Source organism: Bidens hawaiensis, unplaced genomic scaffold (assembly GCF_021521415.1).
Source record: "Bidens hawaiensis isolate Kalapana, Puna unplaced genomic scaffold, B.hawaiensis_p1.1 tig00031832_1, whole genome shotgun sequence".
NCBI lineage: Eukaryota > Viridiplantae > Streptophyta > Magnoliopsida > Asterales > Asteraceae > Bidens > Bidens hawaiensis.
This window is the reverse complement of record NW_027495388.1, coordinates 33559-48760: the sequence shown is the minus strand read 5'-3', so window position 1 is coordinate 48760 and position 15202 is coordinate 33559. Positions and strand designations below refer to the sequence as shown.

The 15202-nt window shown below is 35.4% G+C and overlaps 2 protein-coding genes and 2 pseudogenes across 2 annotated transcripts; 2 read left to right on the top strand and 2 right to left on the bottom strand.

The window, feature by feature from the left end:
• Positions 1-722: 722 nt before the first annotated feature.
• LOC143582650 (AT-hook motif nuclear-localized protein 28 pseudogene) lies at positions 723-2469 on the top strand (annotated as a pseudogene).
• A 425-nt stretch (positions 2470-2894) lies between these two features.
• LOC143582649 (uncharacterized) lies at positions 2895-3488 on the bottom strand. The gene has a single exon (XM_077065169.1). The coding sequence runs from the start codon at positions 3486-3488 to the stop codon at positions 2895-2897; it is 594 nt and encodes a 197-aa protein (XP_076921284.1).
• A 3126-nt stretch (positions 3489-6614) lies between these two features.
• LOC143582648 (rho GTPase-activating protein REN1-like) lies at positions 6615-12056 on the top strand. The gene is made up of 20 exons (XM_077065168.1): positions 6615-6806; positions 6890-6955; positions 7614-7700; positions 7766-7824; positions 7929-8007; positions 8168-8300; positions 8399-8518; positions 8763-8840; positions 9204-9262; positions 9375-9444; positions 9572-9656; positions 9885-10128; positions 10265-10426; positions 10679-10741; positions 10822-10905; positions 10999-11112; positions 11231-11331; positions 11414-11462; positions 11538-11633; positions 11739-12056. Exons 1-20 carry the CDS (start codon positions 6615-6617, stop codon positions 11910-11912), a joined length of 2115 nt encoding a protein of 704 aa, XP_076921283.1. The 3' UTR covers positions 11913-12056.
• A 663-nt stretch (positions 12057-12719) lies between these two features.
• LOC143582651 (mitochondrial uncoupling protein 5 pseudogene) lies at positions 12720-13955 on the bottom strand (annotated as a pseudogene).
• Between the last annotated feature and the right edge of the window lie 1247 nt (positions 13956-15202).

The window sequence follows — 15202 nt, the reverse complement described above, 5'->3', positions numbered from 1 at the left end:
TATTATCAACTTAGCACTAAACCTCACCTAACAAATTTTGTTACATTATCCTTAGTTGATTTTTGACCAAAACAGGTAAAAATAATTGTAAGCTTATATTTATGTGTTTTGTCTATATATTTATATATTTGTTCATATATAGTTATATCTAAAATAAATTTAAAATATTCGAGCCGAACCGAACCGAGCAGACCTTTGCTCGTTGCTTAGCTCGTTTACAAACTGAACCGAGCAAAGCGGCTTGTTTTCAATCGAGCGAGCATTTTTTAAACAATTTCAAAGCAGGTACGAGCGACGAACTGTTTAGACGGCCTAGTCCTGAGCCCATTCCGTTCACCTTTCAAAAAAATTTAAAAGTAAAATTAAAGTACCCTTTGGAGCCCTAGATCAATTATTAATTCAGTTTTTTTATTACTTTCATGAAAAGTAACAAAATTTATGAGGGTTATTATAAAAATGGAAAGTTAAACCCGAAAGAAAAAAGATTTTATACGAAAACAAAGATTCAAAAAAACAAATGATGCCGACTTCCGAGAGCCATAAGGCCGAAAGTCATTACTAATATAAATTTCAAACTCTCATTCTCCTTTATCATCAAATAATAACTCAATATCTTCTTCGTTATAAACCAAACCAAACCAAACTAAACCAAACCAATTTTCAAGAAACAAAATCTTGAAAACAAGAAAAACAGATTTTATTCAAAAAAATATTCATCCACCATGTTCCCCAACAACCACCAATCACCACCACACTCCGACGAACCAGACACCAACAAAAAACCCAAGACCACCACCAATGACGGTGGATAACTGTATGTCACAGTATGAGGTTCTCCGTCGACCAAGAGGCCGTCCACCCGGAACCAAAAACAAACAAAACCCATCAGGTTCTCTTACCAAAAAATCCAACCCAAGACCAAGACCACCAATGACGGTGGATAACTGTATGTCACAGTATGTTTTAGAGGTCTCCAGCGGATCGGATATTATTGCTGCCGTCATGCATTTCTGTAACAGCAGGAGGATCAGTCTTTGTGTATTGTCCGGGTCGGGCAGTGTTTGTAACGTGTGTTTACAACTACCCACAACTACAACCGCTCTCACCATACAAGGCCGGTTCAATTTGTTGTCGATTTCTGCTACTATTATTCCGTCGTCTTTTCCGGTTTCCGCCATGCTACCACCTTCTGCTAGCGGTTAGTCTCCTGTTCAACTTTGTAAACTAACTGTATTATCGAGTATTAATTTATAAATGTTTTACTATATGATTTGTCAAAAGATTTGGTTATCTGGTCAACACGATTATTACTATTATTTGATTATTATTTTTCAAAAATCTTAACTCTTTCTGAGATGCTTTATTGGTCTGTTTTAAATCCGTGTCAAATTTTGGACCCATAGACCGTGCTCATTCGTGTCAATGTGTTTTATATAGTGAATGTTTAAAAGTAAAATTAGGTGTAAATGCGGTTTATTTGGTGAATATATGTTCAAAAGTAAAAATTAGTTGTCAATGCCAGTTTATTTTGTGAATATTTGAAAGTAAATGTAACAAATATAATGTTTAGTTTGTTAAGTTTGACTGTGATATTGATATGTGGTTTATTTGATGAATGTTCACAATGAAATAAAACAAATTTGATGTTTATATTCTTAAGTTTGACTAGGTCATATATTATGGCCTTATGGGAGTTTCCTATTGGACTGGGAGTTTCCAAAGTCTAGAAGCATAGTTGAATCTTTCTATAAAATACCAAAATATAATTAGTTTATAAGTCAGAACAAAATATGTTATTAATGTAATTTTTCTTTTTTCTGTCACAGATTGCCTTGCCAAGTTTATCGTATCATTAGCTAGTCCACGAGGCCAAATGTTCGGTGGGGTCGTCGTTGGTCCGCTCATAGCCTCTGGAACAGTTTACATTGTCGGAGCAACACTTAGCAACCCACTCTACTTCCGGTTACCGATGGAAGACAATGATCACATAAGGAGTTCCGGATATGGATCTGTTTCTGCAGCTGCAGTAGATCAATCTCCAGGTTCTGGTAGTGGAGATAATGAACAACATCATGCAGCAGCGCAATCACCACCGCAACAGCTACAGCCAACTGTGATAGAATCATTGTCAATGTATGGCCTACACCAGTCCCCTGCTGGCTTCAGATGGCCACCTACGCAACAGCAAACTCCACCCAGATTCTTCACTTCATTACTAATGAATGGATCTTCATGAGCATGAATTTGATCATTGTTTAGATTTTGTGTTTCATCAACAAATCTTGTGTTAATATTGTGAGAGAAGATACTTGTTAATGGTAGAAGTTTTGTTAACCTGAATTTTAGAGTATATGAGATACTGATAATGTAGTATGTCCCAACAATTTTGTGAAACTAAACCAGTCTTAAACATCATTCTATGCTGAATTTAAATTTTCAATGAGATATTATTTGTAAAATTTTATGCATCTAGCATCTAAGATTCTAAATGATGCTATTATCGGTGGCAGATGCTTGAGTTTTCATGTGTATGAGCTGAAAACAGGTCGGGCTAAAACAGATACATTAGTTTTATGAATTAGATTTATTTGGGATTAACAAGTGATTTAGATTCAGCTTATATTTCTATGATTTTTGGAAGCTTTCTTGTACCACTCGTGAAAAGTGAGCTCGGCTTGGGTGAAAAACTCAATGGGGGTTTGCTTGGTTCGTTTGTCACACCATCAATTTCAGAAAGAATTGTCAAAACTTGTGTGAGTTCGCTTATGACAATGATTGGAAAAAAGGAATATCATTGAGCTCTTCTACATTTAAAGAACAAAAAAGAAAGTTGTACATTTCTTGAGGATATATACAAAACTATCATATCACAAACTAAATTAATCTCACTCTCATCATCCCCACCATTGATGAACTGCCACACCTAAATCTTTCAACTGACCATACAAAGCTAAACATTTCCAATATGGTCTCTTACACTTCTTGCATTTCATACTTTGATATTTACATTCCATGAATAACTCATCCACTAAGTCTATTACTTTGTTGTTTATCAACTCTTCAACCACATCTGCCTCAGCTTTCATCACCACATACTCACCTTTCTTCACATTTTCTCTTAGCCAATCCGGTATCTCGGTTTCCACAAACATGTCATTATATGGATCATTAACTTCACTCATTTCGGGTATGGTTGTTTCAAGTTGATAGATCTCAAAGTTCTTGTTCCTTGTTGGATAGTTTTCAATGAACCATCCTGCATCCCCATTCACATCTATGAACGCCAGTCGCGGGTAGTCTTGTAGGGGATCTTTCATCAAGTCTTGAAGATAACGAGTTTTCTTCGAGTATGTTTTAGATTTCCCTGAAGCCCCTCTTGGAGGTTCAAGTAGGACGTTTTCAAAACTCTTAATAGCTTCCGCTTTCCTTTGTTCGAACATGAGGCTCGTATGCGGAATTGGATTAGGATTTACATGATTATGAGCCATGTATTCTTTCCTTATTAAAGATCCAATCCAGGGTATAGAAAGCAAAGATATCACCATTAGAAAAGCTTTAACATGATGTTTTAAGCAATAAGCATGTAATAGCTTGATTGCCAATAGAATAGTAAGAATAAGATGATGGGTTTTGGTTTGTAAACCAAGATGAATCCAATTCCTTGCCATGCAAGCCGCGTTCATGGAAATCAGGACAGATTTGAAAAGGGTTGAAGGTTTTGTAGTATGAATGATATAAAACAAATCAAGTAGAATGCAGCAAGCAACCTATATTTCTACAAAAAAAAAACACATAAAACCTAGGAAAAGATATGGAGATTTTCACAAATTGAAACAAAGGTTTATCGGCGAGAACAAAATCTAACGATGTTATGAGTCATGGTAACATCAAATCTCGATCGCGATTTCATCAATCGTCTCATCCTTTGCACCTCTATCTTCTATGCAACTTTCCTCTAGATCGATGTCAGAACCATCGATCTTACAGGATAGAGGAGAGAGAGCAAAGAACCTTATAAAATCCCTTTTCTTATGATCTAATCTGAGTGAAATAAATTTTTTTTATTTTATTTTTATTTTTTCATGTTTGGGATGGACATATAGGTTTGAGCACAAAAGGATATAGAAATGGAAAGTTTGATAAGATGAAGCAATGGTGTGGAGGAAATATCTCCCCTAAAATCTGAGGGAAATCTTACTAAACTAGTAAATTTATAAATTTAAATCATATATGTTTTCCTTATTCTTATAAGTTAGTATGTGTAGCATGGTTATGGACTTATTCTATACATATGGGGTATAAATGGGGTTTAGTTTCACTAAACTCGAGTTTGGCTCGTTTAACTTAAAAGAATTACATCTTAACTAGTTTTATATGATCATGTGTTATATTATAAAAATACTGTAATGCTTAAAGGTTTGGTTAAACTAATCAGACAATGCTTGAATTTAGTTGAACTTGTTTATGTTTTTGAGCTTTTAACGAGTTGATGTTACTTAGCTGACGAATGACTCGAATTGTATACACTCTTAGCTAGAGGGAATAAAAAGTTGAATAGCTCTTATAATATATCATCCATTTATAAAATAAAATAAAAAATATAATGTTTTTGTAATATAGTTGCAAAATAAAACGCATACATAAACATTTTTTTAAAGTAGAAGTTCAAAAAGAAAACAAAAAGTCGCTTTGGCCGAGGGGTTAAGGCGTGTGCCTTCGACTTGGTTTGAACACATTCCTCTATATATCATTAAACGTAAAGATAAAGAAGATATATGAAAATGTTTGCAATATATCTAATCATTATATCAATCATATACTTGGTAAGTCAGAAGTCTATATTTATGTCACTAGCTAGTTAAATTTGCTTTGAGAAATATGATACATGCAAGAAAGTTATTACATACAAGAGAAGACGTACATTGTGTTATTACATTCACTAAGAAGGTTTTGTCACCCAATTAAATTCAATTTTGATCATCCTTCTATCTATTGTAGCAATTAGAGATGAAAACATGACAGTGATCTAACTAGTGTTGGTAATATTAATCTTATAACGACTGTAATACTATACTCCATACTTGGCCCAATACATGATGGATAATTTCTCATTAAGTATATGTCGATTGTCCGATAATTGCATATCAGGTATCTAGTATACTTATTAGTTTGTTATTTTATAATACATTATCTTTTACTATTTAAATTTATATATAATGTTATTATTAGAGGAACTAGTAAAGATGAAGATTGAGTGGATTAGTATGTTACTCTATTGCACAAGAAAAAATAAAAAAAAGATATTTACGGTGTAGTTCGAGTAAAAGGGTAAGGTAATCGGCCGAGTATGATATCATTCACATCAACCACCTACAAATATTTGACCATGTGTAGTCATAAAGCCCCACCCCTAGGCATTATGCGAAACGTGGCGTCCAGTCAGAGTTATGGTTTTATACAAAAATAGGGTTTAGTCGTAAAGCCCCATAAAGACATAACTTTGTTATTTTATTATTTAATTTTTGTCTTCCACCTGCGTTATGTACAAAACGCCCAAAAAAAAAGCCATAACGCCGGGGGGTGGGCGGTGTGCCCCCGGCGTTTTAGCCCATAATGCCGCCCATAACATGCCACTACGGGTGGTCTAATCTCGTGTCTGGTCCCTAACCAAATGTCTATGTCCTTACTCATCTTGTATGTTTCGAGTTATCCCGTTAAGTTCATATCCGTTTACCATCACAAATATTCTTTTTTTGTCTCAAATCAGTTGAGGGTATAGTATTATTGAGTAGACATTGATATCTACTACTTAAAAGTCTATTTCGAAATAAACAATACTTATTTAAAAATATATCAAAAAATAGTAAAAACAACTATAATGCCACATAAATCGGTTATTTTTTAATCTTTAAACAGTATAAACAGTATATTTTTTACAAAACATTAGGAGTGCAAACGATTCGAGCCGTTTGTGGGTTTCTCAAGCTCAAATCATAACAAGTTTGAAACTAGTTGAGCTTTTCCTAGCTTGCGCCGAGCCTGAGCCTATGATAAAGCTTGCTTAGTTATTTTGAGCATTGTGTATTTTTTTTAAGTTTTATGATTTCTATATATTAATTTCATACTGCACAACCAGCTTATATAAATTAATTGATAACTAACTAAATAAATACTAAACAAGCTAAGTATGAGCCTGAGGAAAACAACTTCAAAGTCGAGCTTGAGCTTTAAGAAGAATGCTCGAAATAAACCGAGCTTAAGCCTGGTGAAGCTCATGCTCGACTAGGCTCGTTTACACCATATTGAGCATCCACTACTAAAATGATATTTTATTATGTAAAATCTATAAAAGATGACAGACAATAATAATCAGTTGGCGATTATTATGGAAAAGATCGGCAGGGAATGATTATTAGAAAAGCAGGTCACGTATGTGCTTCATCCTCGCGTTTCCATTAACACCAAACACGCAAATCAAACAAAAATATTCTTCAACAAATTAATGTAAGTGTTTAATTAATTTCGTTTCATTTACGAAATGCATGTAATGTATGTATGTGTGTTGTTAATTTTGTTTTTGATTGCAGGTTTTTGATTTACATGATTGAAGGAAGATGCCTAATAATACCAAAAACAACAACAATTCCGATCCCAAAAACACCACCGCTGCTGATCATTCAAAAAACCACCACGGCAATGCTGCAGGTGATCACAAACACAAGCCTGATCTGACCAAAAGCCATTCTGCTTCCGCCGATTGGAGAAACCACAATGCCGCACCAGATGTTCATCATTCTCCTCCTCAGGTTTCATTTACGTACCATTATTATTATTATTATTAATTATGCTTTGATTATTATATTTTAAATTGTTGATGATTTGAATGTAGGGAGACGGTCACGTGACGCCTGCAACTCCCTCCTTGGAGAAGCAGACTTCTCGCAATGGCAACAAGGTTTTAAATAGTTTTCAGTTTGATTATTACTTGCCTAGTTTCAGAATGCCTTGGGACTTCATTTGCCTTAGTTTGTAGCTTTCTCAATATTATTATTATTAGTTCATAGTAATAACTCATGATTTGCAGGTTTACAAGAGTGGACCACTGTTTCTCTCATCAAAAGGTGAATCTTATATATCATTTAGTACTAATTACGCATGCAAATGAGTTGACCCATTGGCTTGTTTAACTTACACAGAGCTCGAGCTCGACTCCTTACGGTCTCTATGTATAAAGCTCGAGCTCGGCTCGGCTCGTTTACTATTTATTAATTAATTTTTATATTTTTTTCAATTATAATTTTATATATAACATACTATATACTATTTAGTTATTATTTCACAACATTATATATATATATATATTATATAAATGCTAGGCTTGTTTAAGCTCGCAAGCCGAATCGAGCTCAACAGGTGAAGCTCGGGCTCGTTTAGGCTTGCCTCGATCGAGCTTTTTCATGAGCCAATCTTGAGTAGCTAGCGGGCGTCTCGGCTCGTTTGCACCCCTAGTGGTGATTTTATTATTATATGCTAAAACATTATTTAATGCCAAATAAGCATAATTAGCCAGATGAAATTATTACAATTTCAAATAATAAATTTTATCATAACACACTTATGTAGGGATTGGCTGGACCTCATGGAAGAAAAGATGGTTTATTCTGACAGAAACCTCATTGGTCTTCTTCCGAAGTGATCCGGTAAGTTGCATATCTTATATCTTTTTCCTGTTGATGGTTTGTTTATTATCATATTATTGATACAGAATGCTAGTTCTGAGGCAAATCTAACCCTTGGTGGCATTGACCTCAACAGCTCAGGCAGGTTGGCTTTCTTTCTGAGGCCCATCTTCTGTTACATCAACCTGCATTTGCATAATTAGAATCTTAATATTTTCTCTTTTCTGCCTTATTTTATGTAAATTTCAGTGTCGTTGCGAAAGCAGATAAGAAGCTCATAACGGTGTCATTCCCTGATGGCCGTGACGGGAGGTCATTTACTCTTAAGGTTTCTATATTTACCGTACCACCCTTACATAAATACACCATATAGTGTCATTCAATTTGCTACTTAAGTTATAGATAATTAGAGAGTGAGAGGTTGGAAATTTAAAGTAGCATCAGGTAATTTTGTACCTATTGCCGCTTATTGGATGTTATTTTTATAGGCTGAAACTTTAGACGATTTACATGAATGGAAGACTGCATTAGGGGAAGCTTTGGAAAATGCACCTACTGTTGGCCAAACTGGGATATCAAAAAATGAAAAGGGTGAGAATGCGGATGGTTCTCATGAACACTGTAAGCTTCTCCTTGTCATGGTTATACGGAGAGGAGTATTAATAGATATTTAAAATAATTATTCTAATAAAGCTATTTCGTATATTTTATTCCAACAGCAAAAGATCGTTCGCCTCCAAAATCCCTTGTCCTTGGCCGACCAGTCTTACTTGCATTGGAAGATATAGATGGGACTCCAACTTTCTTGGAGAAAGCCCTCAGATACGTAGAAGAGCATGGTAAGATTCTCACACTTTTATACTACAGTAATGAAATTTAATGCGAGAAGATTTTGAATTCTTAATGTTTATTTATTTTTATTTTTTATTATTTATTTATTTATTTTTCTGAATATGAAAAAGATGCATGACCATTGTTAGTATCAATCAGCAGTCTTTACTTATGTTACTATGAACCTATGATACATTCTGTATGTTACCATGATAAAATTGTTGGACTGATCAGATGAAAGTAATCATTCAGGAGTAAAAGTAGAAGGAATCTTGCGGCAGGCTGCAGATGTAGAACTTGTTGAGCGCAGGATTCAAGATTACGAACAGGGTGTGTAACTTTGGATCCTTATGTATGCATACATACATATAAAACACACGTGCGTGCACACACACACACACATATATGAATGTTTATTATCCTAGCTGCTTTAACTAACTTTCATACTGAATGAGTATCACAGGAATTGCAAAAGAGAAAAATTAGTTCTACTGTAACCACACATTATATATTAAAATATGGTTGGTATCCAAACAAATATATAAGATTATAATGCTACTAACTGTCTAAATATTTGATTTGAATTGTTGATGTTATGATAAGATTTATAATGAATGTGAACATTACGATTGTTAATGATTAGTCTACTTTAGGAAGCCTATTAAGAAAGAATTTATATGATCTGTTGTACAGGGAAAAAAACAGAGTTCACTGCAGATGAGGATGGACATGTTATTGGAGACTGTATCAAGGTGTGCCACAACATGAAAAAATTCTCACATGGGCTCAACTATATTTCTTAAATTTGATTTTTGTTATATTTGCTGATATTTTTCTTTTCGTTTTTTTATATCACTATTTCAGTATGTTCTTCGGGAGTTACCATCATCTCCAGTTCCTGCTTCTTGCTGCAAAGCTTTGCTACAAGCATACCGTACGTTTATCATCAAAGCGTTTCTATAAAATAAAACGCACTTATGATCTTCACCCTTTAAAATCAGCTTTTTGTGTCTATAAAATCAAATTTATGATCTATTATTTTAATAACAACTTATGGTTAGGAACGGATCGGGGCTCAAGAGTCAGTAACATGCATGCAGCTATATGCGACACCTTTCCTGAACCAAATCGCCGTCTATTGCAAAGGTAGGTTATACATGACTAGTAGAGGTGGAAATTTTACTCCATTTATTTATAAAATTGTTAATAAGGGTTATGTTTTATCTCTAACGGGTCAAAATAGGTTGAGCGGATCGAAAATCGTCCAAAGTGTATTTTTAATGCACAAAACCTCATAAATTTAGAATTTAGATTATATGAATTTGTTTATTTTATCTGTCAACTATCTTTAATTTATTTATTATGATTTTACAGAATTTTGATGGCAATGGAAGCTGTTGCTGAACACAAGGATGTGAACCGCATGAGTGTTTCAGCTGTTGCTGCTTGTATGTCACCTTTACTTCTTCGGCCCCTTTTGGCTGGTGAAGTAGAGCTTGATAACGAGTTCAAAATGGACGGTGATAGATCTGCACAACTCATGCAAGCAGCTGCAGCAGCTAACCATGCTCAAGCCATCATTATCACCCTGCTGGAGGAATATGACAACATATTTGGGGTAGCTTCTAGAAACTTCCATATTCCTGCCATTAATTTGACCATTAATGCTCTTATAAGTTATAACTAGTATTATTATTATTATTATTATTATTATTATTATTAGTATTATTATTATTATTATTATTATTTTGCAGGAAGGGGACATGTTATCTGATCTGTATTCTGACTCAGACGACAGTGGAAGTGGGAGTGAAGAGCTTAGCGAGGATGATGACTATGAAGATGGTGACTATTCATCCGATGGTTCTCGTGATTCTGATCGCGCATCAAATAGTAGTGATGGTGGTGGAGGCAAGGTTTGATTTGTGCACTTATTAATCTGTTAGTTAATTGGTTATAGAAGTCTTATTAGTTAGTTTTTGTAGTAGTAATAGTGCTATTGATCTCATAAAAAATTAGTACCCGAGCTGTTCATATATTATTTCACTACCTAATTAACTTTAAAATAACACACACTCATGGTAACATCTTTTAATCTTTTTTCTTTGTAAACATATATAAAAGTGTCCTCTTAATTATGTTTATTATTTTGATTTCCTTGACTGCAGGCAAAGAAGGACATGCCCCTCGAGACCCTTAAAGCTGATTTAATGAAGAAAGTTGAAGAAGAGGTAACAAATATATCTTATTTATTTTTCAGCAAATTATAGATTCTTAGTGAATGGTGCATATAAACTCATTTTGACTACAGGCAAGACACAATTCCATTTTAAAAGAGGAATTGATAAGCAAAAAGGGAGCTTTAAGGGACCGTCATATAGCTCTTGATCAAGAGGTATGTTGTAGATAATAGGTTGTATTGTTAAAAGTTGGTTATCAGACCTTTAAAATTACTTTTAAAAATGGATGAATTTGAATGTGCATGTAGGTGGCAGCATTGAAGGAAGACTTACAAAGGGAGAGGGAATTGAGGAATGTACTCGAGGCAGGACTGATGATGTCAAAGAAGATCTTACCCTTACCGGGATCCGTTGATGAAAAGGTATGTTACTCCTAGGTTGCTAAATAAATAGGTCAATTTGGGTTTTATTTCAATCCGCTCATCTTGTTTATGAGTGTTTGTATGCATAAGTTATTATTAACTTATAGATGCTCTAAAGACCAATGCAGTTCTCGCTGATATTTCTCAAACAGAGGCTGAAGTCATCAGTTTACAACAAAAACTTGATGATCTGGAAATGCAGCTAACTCAAGGAAAAGTGTAAGCTTCTGTTTTTTGTTACTCTTTTGTCTTTTGCATATTTTACTACAATGTATTATTCTTCTCGCGTATTTCTGTACAGAAAAGATAAAGAGAAGGATCAGGAAGCTTTAAATAGACAAGATAGTAAGGTATAATAGTATTAGCAGCATGGTTTATAATCTCAAATGATCTGGATGAGGTGTGAGAATTGTTGTTTGTGACAGGATAAATTACATCCATCTGATTCGACCTGCAAAGATGAACCGTGTATGAACAAATCTTCTTCAACTGCTGTCAAAGGATCTAATTCAAGGGGTGAGGTACACATATACTTCACACTAAGCATGCATGCCCTGTTCTTAATTAATAATTAATAATGGAGATGATTGATTGACGATCTAACCATGTGCGTGTCATTATGGCAGGCGGCTAATACAAATTCAGCACTGTCGAAAATAACAAGCAGGATCCCCTTTTTGAAACGCAACCAACCGACAAATCAGTCAGAGACATCAGAGAATAGAGATACGTCGTCCCAAAAACACCAAGAAGCATCAATCGACACTTCATCACAACAGCATCCCGGATCATCTAACTAATCACTCCACATTAAACACGGGCGGCGCGTTTCACACAACATAAGAACCAAAATGCAATCTTTTTGCTCAAGTTAAAGTATCTATTTAACCACTAAGTTTTACGTGTTTAAGGTAAGAAACCCCAAAAGCCAAAAATCTTATTTTGTCATGCTAATTTTGGGTTTTAACTTTAGGAAATGAGATTAGTAAGAACAAATTCACTTCAAAGTCTTCCGAAGTATAAAGGTTTAGCAACAGAGGAACCTTGTAGAAATTTTTGTAATTATTACTGTTTCTTTTTGCAAGAGCACAAATATAACAACACTAGGGAAAATTCCCATACAAGTATTTTCCAACGCCAGTTAAACGCAAACACGTCGCCACGAGCATATCGAGAACCAATATACTCGCCACGCCTAATTTCAAGGCAACCATGCATCCCCTATTAATCCATAGACACGCGTAACTAACTAACTTAGTCGCCACGCCTAAAATTCCAATTCTAAAGCAACGAACCAAAGCTCAATCTTAGTTTCCCTTTTGCAACTTTTAACATATGAAGTTTTACAAATATTCATATATACCATTCAGACATGCGTAGTTTTATCTACGGGCCTTGTCAATTGATGACAAACAGATTGGCTAGCGCCCCTAAGTCGGCGGGCCAAACCCGAAAACTCACGAACACAAACATGAAAAGAACACTAACAACACGAATTCAAAAATTGCACGAATATTGTAATAAAAATAGTGAAAATATAACAAAATCTTGTAATAATATCTTAAAATTTATAGCATATTCGTAACCATTCCAATACTAAAAAACCATATAATTAACCAACATTTTTCATCATAATCTTTAATATAATTTTATTTCCGGAAACAATAATAATAATAATTAATATTATTATTATCATTCTTCCAAAATAAATTAAAAATCTTTAAGCAACTTCCTGACTTGTTCAAGCGTTACAAACAGCACCACTGTAAACGGCCCTTGTCTCGAAATCGTCGGAATAAACCCCTTATACAGCGCCATGGGCCCCTCTGCCTTAACAGTCTTAACAGCACAGTCAATCGCACCCTTGTACGGCGGCGCCACACCTTCCTCCACCTTCATATTCATCACACGCGTCTTAATCACATCCACCGGATTAGACGCCACCGACGCCACAAACCCCGCTGCAAAACTAGCCGTCACGTGCGTACCTAACCCGTCTGCCATAACGCCTTTATTAATAATCATCTCTTTAAACTGGTCGTACGACGCCAGCTGTGACGCCGTCACGATCATCGCGCGGTTCACCGTAAGAGATGAGCCGCGCCACAGGCTAGTAACGCCTTCCTGTTTAATCATTGTGGTAATGGCGTCGGAGACTCCTTTGTAGTTACGGCGTTGCGCCGCCGGGAGCCGACCGTCGGCTTGCATTCTCACCATCGCCACGTCGGCTGGATTGCCAACGGCGGCACCAATTCCTCCGGCTAACAATCCAGCGGTTATCTTCCGAGTTAACGAGAAACTACCAGTAGCTTCATCGGTCCATTTTTTACGAAATATCTCGTATAAACCCATTCTGGTAGTCGAATACAAAGTCTGCCGGAGCACGGTGGCGGAGATGCCGGAGAACAACGCGGAAACGCCTTCGGTCCGGTAGATCTTCAGACCGACGGAAACCGGTCCGGTGGCCGGCGCCGGCGACGGCATTGTAACGCCGCCGTTGTAGGCGAAAGCAGGTCGGAGGCTAGGGTTAGGGTTTGGAACATGAACAGGTGCCGATTCTCCTTGTAATTGCATACGGACTTTGATGAGATCGAGAGGATGAGTTGAGCATCCGGCAACAATGGAGGCGATTCCGCCTTCAACGAATCCTTTAACGCCCATTGTAAGAAATTGAATTGAGTAATAATAATAATTAAGAGGAGGACCAGTTAGGGGATAAGTCACTGGAAACTAAGAGATGGTGGAAGGCTATTGAAGAAGAATGAGGAATGATGGATCTGTGAGACATATAATAATTGAAACAACTGGAATGAGAATGAGTATTGAGGAGTGGAATATATATATATATAATAAGAGGTAAATACGCGTTGTTAATGGGACACACAATTGGAGCCCTTTTGTGTTGAATTTTGACTTAGTTTAGACGCTATAATCGAATATCAAATATATTTACAAAAATATGTTCCAATTTGGTTGCTTCTCAGTTCCGAACATTGCTGGATTCCATATGTTATAAACAGGACATAAGATATGATGATATTAATTTAGAATATTATTTCCATTTAGCAAGTTTTTTTTAGAGTTGATTAAACGTGTGGGTTCTATGTTTTGCATTTATTAGCAAGTTTTGGGTTTAATGAATGTAAAACTCAATTCAATGTTTTTTTGCGTTTTGAATTAAATGATCAAATTACCTTTTTACAAAACGTATGGATGCTTATAGATACTTTAAGGTATAAAATGAAAAAAAAAGACAGAAAAATACATCGTTAGTTGGCGCGCGTTTCTCTCGTATATGAGCCTATGATATCTCATCGTTGTTCCAAAAGTAACATAATGAAAAACAACTCACTATTAACCAATATCTCATCTTTGTCCCAAACCTCGCTAGAAAATCAAGGTTGCCTATATCCAATACGCAAAATCAATAGTGATGTGATGGTGGGGTTGAAACAAAACACTATAAATTATGAGGCAGAGGTGTTGGAACGAAACCCGAGATGTTGATTTTGGATGGTGATTACACAACTTAGGGGCTGTTTGTTTACATCTGAATGGAACTATTCAGATGATGCATTCAGACTTCAGGCTGTTTGGTTCCAAACAGAAAAATATCTGAATGGTTAAAATTATGTCTGAATCATTCAGACTTACTGTTGTTACTGAATGAGACAGATGTTCATTCAGATCTAAATAAACCAAACAGCCCCTTAAACAAATCAAGGATGGTTATTATGAAAAGGGTTATTCGTACGCAATCGCTTTCCGTAGCTTTTAACCTACTTTCTTTAATGTTGTTTATGCCTCTGTGGTACGCTGATTTGAAGCCAGGTTACCGTGATGGTTCGTTCATACTTCATCTAAAGCTTTAAAGTTTATAACAAACTGTGATGTCTTTAATCATTATGACAATTTCTTCAGTGATATTTTTTTGGCTTTATGGTTCACGCATGGTACATATCATATGGGTTTACGGTGGTGGGTCGTTTTGGTGTATTGGTGACAGATAAAGAGGTTAAGGTTGGGTTTTAACTTTATATTTTTATCTTTTATTTTTAATTGTTTGAGTTGATTACATAAATAATCGGTT

Bases quoted from the DNA above. Each gene is read 5' to 3' on its own strand.
- LOC143582649 (XM_077065169.1), bottom strand. From the start codon at position 3,488: ATGGCTCATAATCATGTAAATCCTAATCCAATTCCGCATACGAGCCTC.
- LOC143582648 (XM_077065168.1), top strand. From the start codon at position 6,615: ATGCCTAATAATACCAAAAACAACAACAATTCCGATCCCAAAAACACC. The intron at 6,956-7,613 runs GTTTTAAATAGT...TTATCATAACAC, and splicing joins CTTCTCGCAATGGCAACAAG to ACTTATGTAGGGATTGGCTG. The intron at 10,129-10,264 runs GTAGCTTCTAGA...ATTATTTTGCAG, and splicing joins AATATGACAACATATTTGGG to GAAGGGGACATGTTATCTGA.